General features: G+C 61.2%; 2 protein-coding genes across 2 annotated transcripts; one reads left to right on the top strand and one right to left on the bottom strand.

Moving 5' to 3' along the window:
- Positions 1-736: 736 nt before the first annotated feature.
- Positions 737-3,413, bottom strand: LOC123632273 (serine protease 33). Its single transcript, XM_045542339.1, has 6 exons — positions 3,353-3,413; positions 2,935-2,967; positions 2,644-2,806; positions 2,197-2,468; positions 1,772-1,941; positions 737-1,567 (listed from the first exon to the last, which is right to left on the bottom strand). Exons 1-6 carry the CDS (start codon positions 3,396-3,398, stop codon positions 1,409-1,411), a joined length of 843 nt encoding a protein of 280 aa, XP_045398295.1. The 5' UTR covers positions 3,399-3,413; the 3' UTR covers positions 737-1,408.
- A 5,628-nt stretch (positions 3,414-9,041) lies between these two features.
- LOC123632274 (testisin-like) lies at positions 9,042-11,751 on the top strand. Its single transcript, XM_045542340.1, has 3 exons — positions 9,042-9,126; positions 11,054-11,182; positions 11,434-11,751. The coding sequence occupies exons 2-3, from the start codon at positions 11,084-11,086 to the stop codon at positions 11,671-11,673; spliced, it is 339 nt and encodes a 112-aa protein (XP_045398296.1). The 5' UTR covers positions 9,042-9,126; positions 11,054-11,083; the 3' UTR covers positions 11,674-11,751.
- The last annotated feature ends 3,143 nt before the right edge of the window (positions 11,752-14,894 follow it).

Below are 14,894 nucleotides of genomic sequence, written 5' to 3'. Positions count from 1 at the left end.
CCAAGCTCCACTGCAGAGTGGACTTCTCTCGACCTTGGGGAGAGGGCAGACTTGAGCTCCCTCCCTGCCCAATCTGGCCTGGCCCAATAGTGACCATCTAGTACCACCCACTTCCCTGGGTTCCCTGGAAGAAAAGAGGGGAGGGGGTGGGGCTCAGGCCTGTGTTGGGGCCTGAATAACTGCACCTTCCATATTGGCCTCCTCCTGTTTTCCCTTCCCATCCCCTGCTGCCCCTATCAGCACCAAAGAGTAGGCTTTGAATTTTCCAGATTTTGTTTGATTTCTTGTTTCTTCTGCAGGTGTAGAAATTGACATCTATCTACTGGCATGGGTGGTTCTGGGTCTGCAGACAAGGACATGGCAGGGAAGGGACTGGATGGTGGGCCCTCGGCTGGACATGGAACACAAGGGTGGGCCAGGAGCAGAACAGGAGCCAGGTCATTGTCCAGACGCAGTTGTGTGGGGAGGAGCTGGGGCCTCAGGGTCACCCTGAGGGGCAATGGTGGTCAGAGACAGTGAGGACAGAAGCTGTGGCTGGGCCTTCCTGGGGGCTCCTGACTCCTGGGCTGAGGGTGTGATGCCAAGTGCCCGGACTCCTGAGCCTCTCAGAGTACATGGGGGCTGGCCACGGTGACCAGCCCACCCTTCCCACTGGGACGCCTCCATCGCAGTGAGGCAAAATCTACATTCATTTTTACTGCTGTGTAACAAATTTCCACAAATGTAGCAGCTTAAAACAACACAAATTTACTAAATCACAACTCTGTAGGTTGGAAGTCTAGTGGCTCATGTAGGTTCTCTGCTTAAGGTCTCACCAGGTTGAAATCAAGGGATTGGCTGCGGGCTTCTTATCTGGAGGCAGAAGAAGAATTCACTTCCAAGTCCCTTTGGGGTGTTGGCAGAATTCAGTTTCTTGGAGTTGTGGGTCTGAGGATTTGGTTTCACTGATGGCTGTCAGCTGGGGCTGCTGTCAGCACCTAAATGTTGCTCACAGTTTGTGGCCTCTCCACCTTCAACACAGCAATGGAGAATCTCCCTCCCATGCTCCAAATCTGTCTGGCTCCCTCCAGAAAAAGAGGAGCATGTAGGCCTGGATGGTGCACGTGCTGGTTTGCCCATCTCTGGGTCCCCCGCACCCAGCCCTGGCTAGGGCTGAGGAAGGTAAATACAAGCCAAGAGGGGAGGGAGTGTGACCTCCAGGACACAGGAAAGACACCTGGATGGGGTGGAGTGAGATTCGGTGAGTCCCAGGGAGAAGAGGCGGCAGGGGATGGGCAGATGGGTGGACGAGTGGCCCCTTAGCTTTATTAGGCATCTCAGCCTCACATCAAGAGGAGGGGGCATGTGTAGGTCCCCAGAGGCTGAGGGACCCCAGAGTCTGGCTCCAGATCAACATCACCAGCCACCATTAGAGGTTGAGGTGAGCATGAATCCAGGGACTGTATGTGGCCACGTTGGTGTAGACACCCGGTCGACTGGGCAGGGCACAACACTTGCCCCAGCTCACCACGCCCACTAGGACCCAGCGCCCAGACTGCAGGCAGGCCAGGGGTCCCCCAGAGTCACCCTGCAGGAGAAAGGCGAGCTTAGGTCCCAGCACTCTGGTGGCTTCAGAGTAGTTCTTTAGGCTCTAGACCCCTGACGTTGTACCTCTGGGTTGAGGGCCAGGACATTGAGCCTGGAGTTGGTATATGTTGGGTCTTGGATTCTAGGGAGGTAGAGTGCTGGGCACAGGGGTGTGGATTCAGAGTCTGGGGGCAGGGAGGTACACCTGGCAGGCATCCTTGCGGCCCTCAATGTAACCAGCACACAGGTTCCCTGGTAGCACTATGCGCTCGGCCTGGGGCACGTCCGAACCCACATGGTAGAGGCGGTCACAGGTGCGTGAGTCCAGCAGAGGCACCCTTACTCCTTGCAGGGGTCGCCACTCTGGGAGTGGCACTGGGGGGAGAGGAGACATATCCGAGGGCCGGGAAAGAGCAAGGCACGAAGCTGGGGTCAGTGGGAGAAGAGGAGAAGCTCAGCGCGAGAGTCCAACTTGCCAGCTGGAACTCCCTGGTCTGCGTGGGAAGAGGTTTGAGTGCCTAGAAGTCGCGCTGGGTCCCGGGTTGGGGCAGTGGGGGGCTGGGGCTTCCAGTCAGATGGAGGACGAGGGAGCTCCCCCAATGGCCGCGGGCCCCACCCTCCGTGCCTTACCTCCTGGGCGGAGGCTGCCCCAACCAGTGACCCAGCACGGTGTGCGGGGTGCTGGACGGGCGCCAGGAGCAGGCAGGCAGACAGGCTGGACGCGGGCGCTCAAGGGCACCGGGTGGCGCAGCTGCAGCAGCGCCAGGTCGCCACGGCCCTGGTCCTTGGCGTAGTCTGGGGGCAGCAGCAGCCGCCGCACAGTCGCTGAGAGCGCGCGGGGCGAGGTGGGGCCCAGGCGCAGCGCCCCCAGGCGCACGCGGTACTCTGACGGCAGCGCCCTCCTGCGCGATGGGATCTGGGACTACCTACTGCACCGGGCCTCGACCCCCGCGGGCCGCCCTAACCCCACCAGCCGGCTGGGAGCCGGCACAGTCCCCGCGCTCCCGCCAGGTGGCGCCCGTCCCCCGCGGGCCTCGCTTTCCCCGCGCAGCGCGCTGGCTCTGCGTGAGCGCTGACCTGGGAAAGCAGTGCGCAGCTGTCAGCACCCACTCGGGGGCGATGAGCGACCCCCCGCACACGTGCGCCCCACGGTGCTGGATGCTCGCCTGCCAGGGCCACTCTCCATCCTGGGCATCCCGGCCCCCCACGATCCGACCGGACGCACGGGGCTGCCCGCAGGCTGCGAGAGGACGAGGGGGGTGGCGAGCGTTGGCGGAGGAGTGGGGGCGCAGGCGGCGGGTGTGGGCGGGGAGACACGGGGACAAGGTCCAGGAGGGCTGGAGCGGGCGGGCTTTGAGGCTTCCTTACCTGCAGACTTCCTTACCTGGGTCCCAACAGCTCCTGGAGGAGGAAGCAGGGAAGGGACTGGATTGTGGATTTGGTGTCAAATAACGGGGTTGGGAAGGGAGGTCGGAGAATAGGAATGAGGGTGGAATATATTTGTTCCCCTGACCTTGTGTCAGGATTTTGTGCAATCTGCTACTGGATTTAACCGTCCCCAGAGCACCGTGAGGGTGCGGAGGAAGGGCCTTATGCCTATTACACACACAAGCACATCAGGGTCTGGGGAAGCCAGAGTCAGTGGCAGAAAGGACTGGGACCTTTGGAATGAAGATTAGAACCCCTGAGAGTGCTCTAGGGGAACCAGACCTAGAAAGGGGTGAGATGGGAGACCTGGGAGCCCAGGTCCCTGTGGCCAGCATCCCCAGCCCCGGGCCCCTCTCACCCAGCACCAGCAGGAGCAGGACCTGGAGGCAGGAAGCCCCCCTCATTCTGTCTTCGGGGCTGGGCTGGGACTCTGGTCTGGAGCTGGCAGAGAGGAGAGGGGAGCTTCCTAGCCCAGGGGCTCCATCTCCCTGGCCCCCACTGCCGTGGCCTTTCGGTCTGCCCTCAGCTGCTGGTTGGCCCTGGACCTGTCCCTGTGGCCCAGGCTCTATACATTTTCCTGTACACAGGCCCCAGGTGACCACCGCTGGCCAAGGTGCAGCCCTGTCCTGAGCTATTTGGGCATCCTAGGGCTCAACAGAAGCCCTGGAGCCTCATCCCCTCCCTCATTCTCCCTGTGCCGGCAGCTGCCCTGCCTGCTCTCACCTCACAGCCTGGTGGCCTCTCTGCTGACTGGGCTTGGGGGAGGGCCTGGGGGCTTAAAGGGCCAGGAGGGGAGAGCCCCAGATGGGGTGATTAACACAGCCAAGGCGGAGCTGTGGCTTCACCTCAAACAAAGCTGCTTTGAACAGTTCTTTACAGGTGGCAGGGAAGGGACACCTGTGTTTCTCAAAGAAAGCCTGGCTTGGGCCATGGTGCTGAGAGCTGGGGGCCGGAGCCTGGGCCCAAGGAGGGCGGGCAGGGAGGGGCCTGCGGTCAAGCCAGGAAGTTCCCGAAAATCCTTGGCAGCTCATCTCAGAACCTGACCCCAGCTCCTGGCAGTGCTCGGTTGCTGGGGCTTCTGGGCTCTGTTGTTCTGTCCAGTCATCCTGGCGCAGAGCCCTGACCACAGAACCTGGACCCCAGGCCTGGCCAGATGGTCCTACACAGAGACCCCAGCCTGGCCAGCCCCTTCCTGGATTGTGAGTCTGGAGGAGCTGGATGTGGGGTGCCCTCGGCTCAGAGCTAGTGGTACTCCTTTCTTGACCAGAGGCAGGAGCAGACCTGACCTGGGGAAACAGTGCAATCTTTGGTTTGGGGTCCCTTTTGTCTCTGAACATGTTCCCTCTGGCCAACTTCCATCTCTTCTTCATTCATCCAAGTCCACTGGGAAGTCCGCAGACCCTCACACCTAGAAAGGGCCACTGGACTCACCTGCTGTCCCCTGGAAACAGCCATGTCCCCTCCAGCCCTACCTTGGAAGCTGCCCACCCTCTTCCAGTGTCACTCTTCCTCTGTGTGGACCAGCCAAGCCTGCTCACCAGGCAGGGCCTCCCCCAGCCTCCACCCATACATGGCACCCCAGGGGGCAGTGGAACAGCACGTCCACTGGATCACGGCACTGCCTGATACAATTGTAGCAGACTGGCAATTCCACCTGCGATCAGGTCAGCTGCCCCTGGTGAGTGATGCTGTCCTGCAGGGCAGGAGGACGTCCCAGGCAGGGACCAACTGCGGCTGCCCCCACCCTGCTGTGGGGAGCCAGAAGCCCCTCCAGCCTGGCTCCCCAGGCTCACCGGTGACCTGGGAAGGTTTGCTGCTGGTGGATGCATTTTCCACGCAGCAGGGCTGTGGACTGGGGAGGGGGAGGAGTCAGGCCAGAGCTCCTCCCACCTTCTTGTTCCCACAGCACTTAGACATTTGGCAAATGCAGATCTGCTTTCACAGTTCAGAGGGCCCACTGAGTCTGCCCTGCTGGGCTGCTTCTCTGGCCACACGGATGCTGGGGTCAGGGGATGCTGATGGGGGACACACAGGGTTGATGCCCCCCCACTCCCTCTGCCCCAGCCACTTATGGTGCAGTTGTTGCAACTCTCTCACCTGGGGTCAGCTGCAGCTCCAGAGCATCTCATGTCCCCAGGACCACCCTCAGTGGGGCGGTCGTTAGAGAGATGCCCTCCCCTAGTGTCCTTGTCCTCAGAGGGCCAAAGCTGAGGCCGCAGTAGGACTGTGCCTCTCTGGTCTTCTCTGGCAACCTTCTAGTTTGAGCAAATTCATCAGAATTTCTTCCTTCACTGCCTCAGTTTCCCTACCTCCTCACCTTTGCTTGAAGGGGAGAAAATAACTGCAAACTAATCGTCCAACAAGGTACTAATATAAAAAGGAACTCAAAGAACTCAACAGTAAAAAACACAAGTAATCTCATTAAAAAGTGGTCAAAGAACATGAATAGACATTTCGTGTTCCTTCAGGTCATCAGATCTGTTGAGAAGGTGCCTCAAATATCGCCCTAATCTCAGTGATTTGTTGTGTAATAAAACGGAATTGTACAAGGACCATATTGCAACAGTGGCATTGTTGGCAAAACTCAGTTACCTCATGTAAATAAGTCATATGCTAATACTGATATTAACAACCAAATGTACTGAGGATTGAGTTAAAGCCTCGTCAGGATGTACTATTGATGGAAAAGACCAGCCTGAGGAGGAACTGGATGTATTAATAACCATCAGCTAATCTGCACCTTAGTTCCCCACAAGCTTACCATAAGGTATGAATGGCAATAGCTCAACGGGGGAAATGAGTCACCAAATCAGAGCAAAATATACAGTTGACATAATGCTTTATAATGTAAGTCAGCTCCTCCATGTGTTGGCCATAGTCATATTGACACAACTGCTGTTCCTTTACATAAACCCATATGTGAGGAGTCTGGCTCCTGGTTAAAAACCCATGTGTGATATTTCAGGCCCAACTGTAGGCAATTTCAGGGCTGTGCCCAGCAGGCCTCAGGAGGAAGCTGCCCTCCCCATGCCAGCTTTGGTGCACAGCCAGTGTGCACTGTGGTCTCGGGAAGGAGCCGAGGCCAGGGACCCAGGCGCCCCCACCCTGGCCGGCCACGCTCTTATTTGCATTTGATTCCTAGACTCAGGTGCTTACAAAGCTATGGCTGTTTTGCTGTAACAGCCAGGGGCGTCTTCACAGCGAAAGTGAACTAAGCAGGTTTAGGGAGTGAAATGCTGCAAATCCAATAAAGGCTGGGCCTTGGCCAGGTCCTGGGAGGAAAATTTAAGCCCTTGAGTGTCCTGCCTGATAAGAATGTCTCTGCCCAACTGGAGCATTGGACCTCACCAGGTAGTTTGTGCTAACAACATCATTGATGGCAGGGCCATCGGCCATGCTGTATCCCTTGACCTCTGGAGGGGCTGGAGACTGACCGACTGGTGTCAGCCCACCTGCTCCAGGCCCATACGACTACTCTCCAGTACAAACCCTGGCCACCAAGGCTCAGGGAGCCTCCCTGGGTGCCAGAACCTCCTGTGTGCTGCTGCACTACATGCTGGGAGGACGGGGTGCTGTCCGCAGGCTGCACTGGGAGCACCTGGAACTTCCGCCCTGGGCTCTCCTGGGCTCTCACCTGTGCACCTTTCACTGGGAAACCAGGACCAGGAGTCCGCTGGTTTCGCTGAGAACTGTGAATCACTGACCCTGAGGGTGGTCTCATGGACCCGACTCAGCTGTCCGCTCACAGCTCGGATTGGAGGGCAGCTTGGGTACATTGGCAGCCCCATAACTTCGCCCACAAGAAAGGAGATGTGCCTGTAGGCTTGATGCAGTCTCATGGGGCCTTTCGCAGGGCAGCGGGCAGAGGAGTAGGCTAAGAGCCCTCCAGATGGTGAACACGGCCGCCTGGCATTCTGTGGGTCCTTCCTCCACCTGGACACGACCCCAGGACCATCGTTTAGCAACAGGTGACCTGCTGTTAGGCCTTCAGTTGGCCCTGAATGAAGACTTGGTAATGAGCTTGAACGGGGGCTCCTGCTGTGGGCCAGGTCCTGGGTCCTGGAGGAAGTAGTGGGTGGAGGGGAGAGGGCCACAGGGCTGGGACCTCTGGGGTCCAGAAAAGAAAAGGCTCATTCAGGGCGACCGGTCCCTGGGCCACGCCAGGGAGTGTAGTTGGGGACCCGGCCCACAGGAGCGGAAAGCCAGGGCGCTGTGAGGCCTGAGGGTCCCCAGACAGCCCGGGGCCCAGGAGGCCCAGCTGGGGCAGGTGCTGGGCCTGGGCCGCCCTGGCTCCCGCTCCCCAGGGGGCGCCCCGCCGGCCTGGAGCAGGAGGAAGCAGAGGGGGCGCCACGCTGCAGAGCCGAGGCCATGGGCGCGCGGGCCGGGGCGCTGCTGCTGGCGCTGCTGCTGGCGCGGGGGGCCCTCGGGGAGCCGGGTGAGCTCCGGGCCCCGCTGCCGGGCTGGGGGCGCGGGGGCGGCACGGGGGTCGCGGGGGGAGGGCGCGGTGAGGGGACGACACGGGGGCTGCGGGGTTGGGGTGCGGCACAGGGGACACGGGTAGCTCACCTTCTTGCCTCCTCCCAGAGTGGCGGGAGGCGGACCTGTTGTCAGGTAAGGCGCCCGGATCGCGCCTCCCTGCGCGGTGCACGTGGGCCGGGGCGCAGAGGGCGCCTCATCCATTCCTCTCCCGCCCCAGGATCAAAAAACTCGTTGGTGTTGGAAAATAACTGATGGGCCCTGGGGGGAGGCGCAGGCCACGTGGGAGGGTCCCCAGTCACCTTCCTCCACCTGGACAGGAACCCAGGACGCGCGCGGGGTCCTGGGAGGGCGCGCGGATCCCCGGGGACCCCCTGCACGCGCCGCGTGGGGCCAGGCCGGGCGGGGCGGGCCTGCTTCGCGGCTGACCCGGCTCCGTCTGTCTGTCCCAGGGCCCTGCGGCCAGCGGACCATCCCGTCGCGCGTGGTGGGTGGAGAAGACTCGGTGCTGGGGCGCTGGCCGTGGCAGGGGAGCCTGCGGCTGTGGGACTCCCACATTTGCGGAGCCAGCTTGCTCAACCGCCGCTGGGTGCTCACAGCTGCGCACTGCTTCGAAGCGTGAGTCTGGGGTCAGATGGGGGTAGGTGGCGCATGCAGCCGGGAGGGTGGGGACACTGACCTTGGCCACCAGCCTGGGCAGGCACTGGGCGAGCACATTACACGTGGGTGCGGCCTGGTATTCTCCAGGGCTCCTGCTCTGTCGCAACCGGTTACACTCACTGCAGTTCCCTTTTGTGATCTTGGAGGGAACTCTGTTCAGGTTCTTCCAGAATGTTCTTCCAGAATTTCCACCAGACTTTGGGTATATTTTCCTTTTTTTTTTTTTAATTATTCAATGCAAATGGCCCCACCCTCTGTGCCATCCACCCTCATTCCTCTGTGCCACAGGTGTGCAGGACAGGGACGAGGGGCGCCTGCTGGGCACCGAGCCTGGCCATGGCGCCCACTCCCAGGGAAGCGGTGCTGGCTGCATCCTGCTGGGCACCCACACTGCCGGGCGCATCTGCTCATTCTTCTTTGCCGCTGTCTGGGGGTCCCGCTGGAGGACTCGGCTCGATTCAAGTATCCTTAGGACAGCTCTGTGAGCTGACAAGACCCCACCCTCCCTCACAGTCCCCAGGTTCTGGGCCTTTGGCTGTGGCCTCTCTGGGCTGTCCCATGTCTGCAGGGGCTGTTGTGCCCAGGGGAAGGACTTGCTAATGGCGCCCGGGAGGGGCAGGAGTAGCAACCCCACAGCCTCACCTCCTGCATTTTGCCCTCAGGTGGCCAATCCCGCATCCAGGGCCCCTGACTGCTCTCTCCTCCCTACCAGGTCGACTGACCCCTTTTCGTGGTCCGTCCAGTTTGGCGAGCTGACTTCCATGCCGTCTTTCTGGAACCTGCAGGCCTACTACAATCGTTACCAGGTGGAGAGGATTTATCTGAGTCCCACGTTCCTGGGGTCGATATCCTATGACATCGCCATGGTGAAGTTGTCCACCTCTGTCACGTACACTAACCACATCCAGCCCATCTGTCTCCTGGCCTCCACATTAGAGTTCGAGAACCGGACGGACTGCTGGGTGACCGGCTGGGGGAACATCGAAGAGGATAAGCGTGAGGCTAGGGACAGGCGGGTCTGGGGGGGTCCTACACTCATCCACTTGTCCCTGTGACTCAGGCACAGTAGCCCCCCCCCTTGGCCTGGGCACGGTGGGACCCCCTGCTGGCCTGCTCCCCTCCTCTCCTCACCTGCCTTTCTGCGCTGGCTCCCACCTGCCAGGGCAGGAACCAAACACTCAGTTCTCACTGCCCGAGACTGTGGGGGCCAGAAGGAGAGTTTGAGAGGGAAGCCAGGCTGCGGGAGGGCAGGGATGGGGACAGCCTGGTGACAGAGGGCTCAGCCACATCCCCATGATGCTCACACACCGTCAGGCATTAGCTGCCCCCTCTTGCTCTTCCATGCCTGCCGCAGCTCCCAGGATGTGGCTCTGGCTGACTTCACAGCCCGAGCCCATTTCTGTCTCCTTGAACTTTCCATACCATGCTCCTGTAGCCTCGGCTCAGTGCTGTGCCCCACTGGGGGTCCCCGTGGCCTGACCTCTCATCCCTCAATACAAGTCCCCTGAACGCGCTGGGCACAGCACCCAGACAGGTGTGGTGGGGCCTCCAGCCCCCCAGACTGGGCATGTTTGCTTTGCCAGAGTGCCCCTTCCCACGGCTCCCTGGCCCTGCCCATGCCTGCGTCAACCTGTGGCAGTAGTGACAGGAACAGACCCAGCTCCCTGCGTACATGCTGAGTGCTCACCACTGTTCTAGACTTGGGGACCCAGGAGTGAGCAAGACAACAGCTCTGTCCCTCCTGGAGCTTACCTAGGGATGAAGTCGGGAAAGTTTTCATACCCACTGGGTAGATGAGAAAATTGGGAGAGTTATGGGAATTTCACAAGGCCCCAGAACTAGTAAATGGAGGAGAAGTTAGGGCTCATTGGCTCAGGCGGGGTGAGGGCTGTCCCCAAGGTCACATCTGGCCTCTCTCTAGAGGAGGGGTTCTTTCCCTTCCCCAGAAGGGGACCCTGCTGCACAGGGTGAGTGGCTATGGGTGAAAGGGCCCTCCCTGCCTGCCCCGGGCTGACGGAGGTCCCACCATGCCCAGGCCCAGCCTCATTCTCCCAGTGCCCAAGAGCCCAGTGGGGGCCCCCTGCCTGGTGTGAACTTGCCCGCCGCCTCGTGCTAGCTGGGAGACCTCGGGCAGCCTCTCCATCTAAGTGTGCCAGGGTTCTCACATGTCAAATAGGGTGACAGTAGTTCTGTCTTCATAGGGTACCTCTGAGGTGCTTAAACCCACACGGGCTTGGAAGAGTCCCGCGCACACAGGAGGCGCAGCCTGCACGTTAGGTGTCATTGCTGTCGTCGTCCTCTGCGGGAGAAGGTGCCGATCAGGACCCAGACTTAGGAATTGGACAGATGTGGGTTCACGTCAGGCTCCGACACGTCCCTGGTGCCTTGCTGCGGGATGGGGGCATCTTCCCCCGACCCTGTCCTCATCTGGGAGTGTGTCTTGATGGCTGCTGCCCTGCCGGGTGCTGAAGGGGCCCTTGGAGCGCGTGAGAAAGTGCTTGGCTCAGGTCCTGAACGCGCCTGAATGCCACTGAGGCGAGAGAGCCCAGTGGGCTGCGCCACCTGGCCTGGCATAAACCATGTCAGCCTCGGCCCCTCCCCCTGGATGTTCTGGCTGAGTAAAATGTCTCCACTGGCTCAGGCAGGGACTATCGCCTCCACCCACCAGATAGGGAAACTGAGGCCCAGGGGACAGCTCTTACAGCCTGTCCATCCACTGGGTCCTCTGTGATATTGTTGAGCACCTATGATTTGCTGGGCTAGAACTGGGAGTCATCAAGAGGAACATGCCAGGCACGGTGGGTGCCCCAGAGACAGTCCATCCACAGCTTGTGCCACCCCTCCTTAGAGAGGAGGCTCAGGTTGCTGTCTTTCTCTGTCCCCCCATCCCCCAATAGCTCTGCCATCTCCCTACACCCTCCAGGAAGTGCAAGTTGCCATCATAAACGCCTCCATGTGCAACCATCTGTTCCAACGAACCGATTTCCGCATGGACGTCTGGGGAGACATGGTTTGCGCTGGTTATCCCGAAGGCGGCAAGGATGCCTGCCAAGTGAGTGTCCCTTGCACCACCCCCAGTCCCGGGGCCTAGAGCAGCCTGTGTCCCTTACCTCGTTTCATCCGTACACCAACCCTGGGAGGCAGAGGCTGTGGGCCCACTTTGCAGATGCAGGAACTGGGGCTTGGTGGCTGCCCGGGGAGGAGTAGGATTTGCACCCAGTCCCATGGCCCGTCCTGCTCTCCCGGCCTCTCTGCTGCTCCCTGCCCCTGCCCCAGGCTGGGCTCAGCCATGTTGCTCCCCAGGGTGACTCAGGTGGACCCTTGGTCTGCGACAAGGAGGGGCTGTGGTATCAGGTTGGAATCGTGAGCTGGGGAGTAGGCTGTGGTCGGCCCAACCGGCCTGGTGTCTACACCAACGTCAGCCAGCACTTCAGATGGATCCTGAGGGTGATGACCCACGGTGGCATGCCCAGGCCAGACCCCTCCCTGCCGCTGCTCCTCACGCTGCTCTGGGCTCCCCGACTCCTGCAGCTTGAGGCTTGAGTGTCCTGCGCCCGTGAGGATCGAGTCACCTGCGGAGCCAGGCTCTGGTCTCTCCTGTCCTGGGTGCTAATAAACACATTTGAGAGATGCCTGGCAGAGCATTCCTCCAGCCTGGGGGCCCCCTGACAACTTCCTCCTCCCTGTCACCCATGTCCAGTTCAGCCCCTGAGCTGCCCTAACCCCTAAGTCTTTGCCCGGCCACGTGCATTGGCCCAGGTTTCGTTACAAGCGGCAGAGCTCTCTCTGGGAAGATCCTGGCTGGAAGAGCAGTAGCAGCTGCAGCGTGTCCGGGGCTGGGAAGGCTGGGGGTGGGGGTGCCAAGGAGGAAACACTGCCAACGTCCCCATCCCGGGCTTCCCCGGCACACACACGCCAGCCACTCCCCGTCTCACCACGGTCCCTGCAAGGCTGGCCGAGACCAGGACCTGGTACAGGGAGTTTATCTGGCAGGGGGTCCCAGGGAGCACAGGTGAAGAAGCAGGGAGACCAAGGCAGGGGAGGTAAAAATGCTAATGGTTTGTATAAACGTTGAGGTTACACTTGCTGGCAATAGAGGCACAGTCCTGCTGGGCCTCAGCATTGGCCCACTGAGGACAGGGACTCTAGAGGAGGACAGTTCTCTCTTGACACCCTCTCCCCCCACCCCGCACGTGTTGGGGGTGGTCCTGGGGTCACAAGATGCTCCAGAGCTGCAGTTGACCCCAGGTGAGGCTGTGTGCACCGAGGGAGTTGCAACAGCTGCACCGTAAGTGGCTGGGCTGGGGGAGTGGGAGGGCATCGACCCAGTGTGCGCCCAATCAGTGTCCCCCGACCGCAGCATCCGTGTGGCCAGGGAAGCAGCCCAGCAGGGCAGACTCAGTGGGCCCTCTGAACTGTGAAAGCAGATCTGCACTTGCCAAATGCCTAAGTGCTGTGGGAACAAGAAGGTGGGAGGAGCTCTGGCCTGACTCCTCCCCCTCCCCAGTCCACAGCCCTGCTGCGTGGAAAAGGCATCCACCAGCAGCAAACCTTCCCAGGTCACCGGTGAGCCTGGGGAGCCAGGCTGGAGGGGCTTCTGGCTCCCCACACCACAGAGGGGCACCCCATAGAATGTACTCCCCACTCTGCACTGCCCTGGGCTCCTCTTCTTCACCTACCTGGGGACGGAGCGGCCCGGGCACTGGCTGTGGCCCAGTCTCCTTGCTCCCCTCTCTCATGGAGGGGTTAAAACCCACTGGGGAAGCAGTCCAGCCTGCACTTGACACCCTACAGCACCCTCTGGCTCCTGTCCCAGTCCCGCTGTCGCTGTCCACTCCCCTCCTCACTCTGCTCCACCCGCACGGGCCGCGTGGGGCCCTGTGTGCCCACCCTTCTCTGCCTCTGGCCTTTCCCGATGCTACTTCCTCCGTCTGGAGTGTACCCCCCTTCCAGGGTGACCCCCGCCCCCAATTCAGGCCTCCATCTAGAAGCTAGCTCCTCCCTGGGGCTGGCCAGCCCATTGCTCCCATTTTATTCCTCAGGCCAAGGGGCACAGTTTGCTATCGCACGTGTGATATTTCTCGGGGGGGGGGGGGGTGGCCCGTGCACTTGTGGCAGCCGTGGGCTGGAGGCCTGCGGTGTTTGGCCTGGGCTGGGCAGTGCCAGAGGAGCTCCCGTGGTCTGCACTGGGTGCACCTGGCCATGGCGTTGCCTCTGGCCCCTGCGTGGGCGCCATGGCATTGTGCCAGATAGAGGGGGCACTGGAGACAGCTCCCTGTGGAGGGGAGGTGGGGCCCTACTCCTGGAAGTCTCATGGAGTCTGAGGCTGGTGGAAGGAAGGAGCTCTCGACCTTGGCCGGACCCCAGGACTGGGAAAAGGCGAGGGGACAGACCTGGACGCCTACCAAGATGTGGACGGGACAAGCACCGTGTGCCACTGGAGTGTCCCCTGACTCCCGCCCCAGGGTCCAACCCACTGAGTGCTCCCTGGAGGGCCCAAGGCAGCACCTGGTAGCTGCGAGGACCCCCCTGCCCGGTGGCCCTTGTGAGTGGCTCCTGAGGATGACAGTGTGAGCGCCTGGGCACAGGAGGGGGCGCAACCACCCCTGCTGCACCGCAGGCCAAGCCAGACACATCCAGCTGGGAGCTGGGACCCCAGGCTGGGCAGAAAGCAAGCCCGAGGGGGTGCCCCGGAGCTCGCCACCCAGGATGGGGCGGGCTGGGGGCGTGCAGACCTGTGGGTGAAGCTTTGAACCGTCGGGAACCGGGATGACCAGCCCTTCCTAGGGCCTGCATGCCCCCACCCTGCCCTCCTGACCCAGGGACAGCAGGCCTGGCAGGGTTTGGGTCCCTGAGATGCACCTGCTGGCCTCAAACCCTTGCCCTGCCCCTGTCAGGCTCGTGACCTTGAGCTGGTCACCTAGGCTGTCCGGGACTCAGCTCCTCATCTGCAGAGCGGGAGTGGTTGTTCGGGGAGTCACCCAGATCGCAGTAAGAGATTTGAGGTTTGGGAACGGGGACACGAAGAGTGGGCCAGGTCTAGGGCCCTTATTAGTTTCCTGTGCTGCTGTAGGAAATGACCGTGCTTTGAGGGGCACTGTCCCCAGCTATCTCCGGCTCTGGCCTTTGCCCAGAGATCTCTCGAGCTGGAACACCCTCCTCCCCTTGTCTCCACTCAGCCAATTCTCCCTCATCCTTTAAGACTTAGCTCACACAGCGCCTCCTCCAGGAAGACTTCCCTGAAGCACACCCTCACCGTGAACCTATCCTCTGGGCAGCTGCCCACACACAGCCACTTCATGTGCGCCCATCAGTGCAGGTGCTGCCGTGACCTGCTGCCATCTGCTTCTGCATCTGCCCCCACGGGGCGGCCAGCCCCGCATCTGCACACCTGGCCTCTTCTGTGCACCCCCAGGGCCCGGGGAGCCTGGTGTGGACGCCCTTGGCAAATGACTGCTGCGTGAATGGGTGAACGCGGGGCTGCCCTGAGGCCCCCTGGCCACTCGGAGAAGCCTGGCACTGAGCCCGGCCCGGAGAGGCAGCGGGATGGGCCTGGGGGCCGGGGCAGTGGTGGCCCTGGAGGCAGACTCCTCGGTCTTTGCGGGCAGGCCCCGCGACCTTGGCGGAGTCACCCCTGCCCCACCCTTCAGCTTGGTTCTCTGGGCTCCAGGCCCGGGAGATTTGTGCCCCAGGAGGCGGGAAGGCTTTGGCAATGCTGGTGGTACCCAGGACCCAAGCACCACACTGGACGCCCTGTCCCTGCA

Source organism: Lemur catta, chromosome 2 (assembly GCF_020740605.2).
Source record: "Lemur catta isolate mLemCat1 chromosome 2, mLemCat1.pri, whole genome shotgun sequence".
Classification (NCBI taxonomy): domain Eukaryota; kingdom Metazoa; phylum Chordata; class Mammalia; order Primates; family Lemuridae; genus Lemur; species Lemur catta.
Note: the sequence above shows the minus strand (reverse complement) of the source record. Positions and strands in the feature narration are given on the sequence as shown.

Bases quoted from the DNA above. Each gene is read 5' to 3' on its own strand.
- LOC123632273 (XM_045542339.1), bottom strand. From the start codon at position 3,398: ATGAGGGGGGCTTCCTGCCTCCAGGTCCTGCTCCTGCTGGTGCTGG. The intron at 2,968-3,352 runs GTGAGAGGGGCC...TTCCTCCTCCAG, and splicing joins CCTGCTCCTGCTGGTGCTGG to GAGCTGTTGGGACCCAGGTA. The intron at 1,568-1,771 runs GTGTACCTCCCT...TTTCTCCTGCAG, and splicing joins GCCGCAAGGATGCCTGCCAG to GGTGACTCTGGGGGACCCCT.
- LOC123632274 (XM_045542340.1), top strand. From the start codon at position 11,084: ATGTGCAACCATCTGTTCCAACGAACCGATTTCCGCATGGACGTCTGG. The intron at 11,183-11,433 runs GTGAGTGTCCCT...GTTGCTCCCCAG, and splicing joins GCGGCAAGGATGCCTGCCAA to GGTGACTCAGGTGGACCCTT.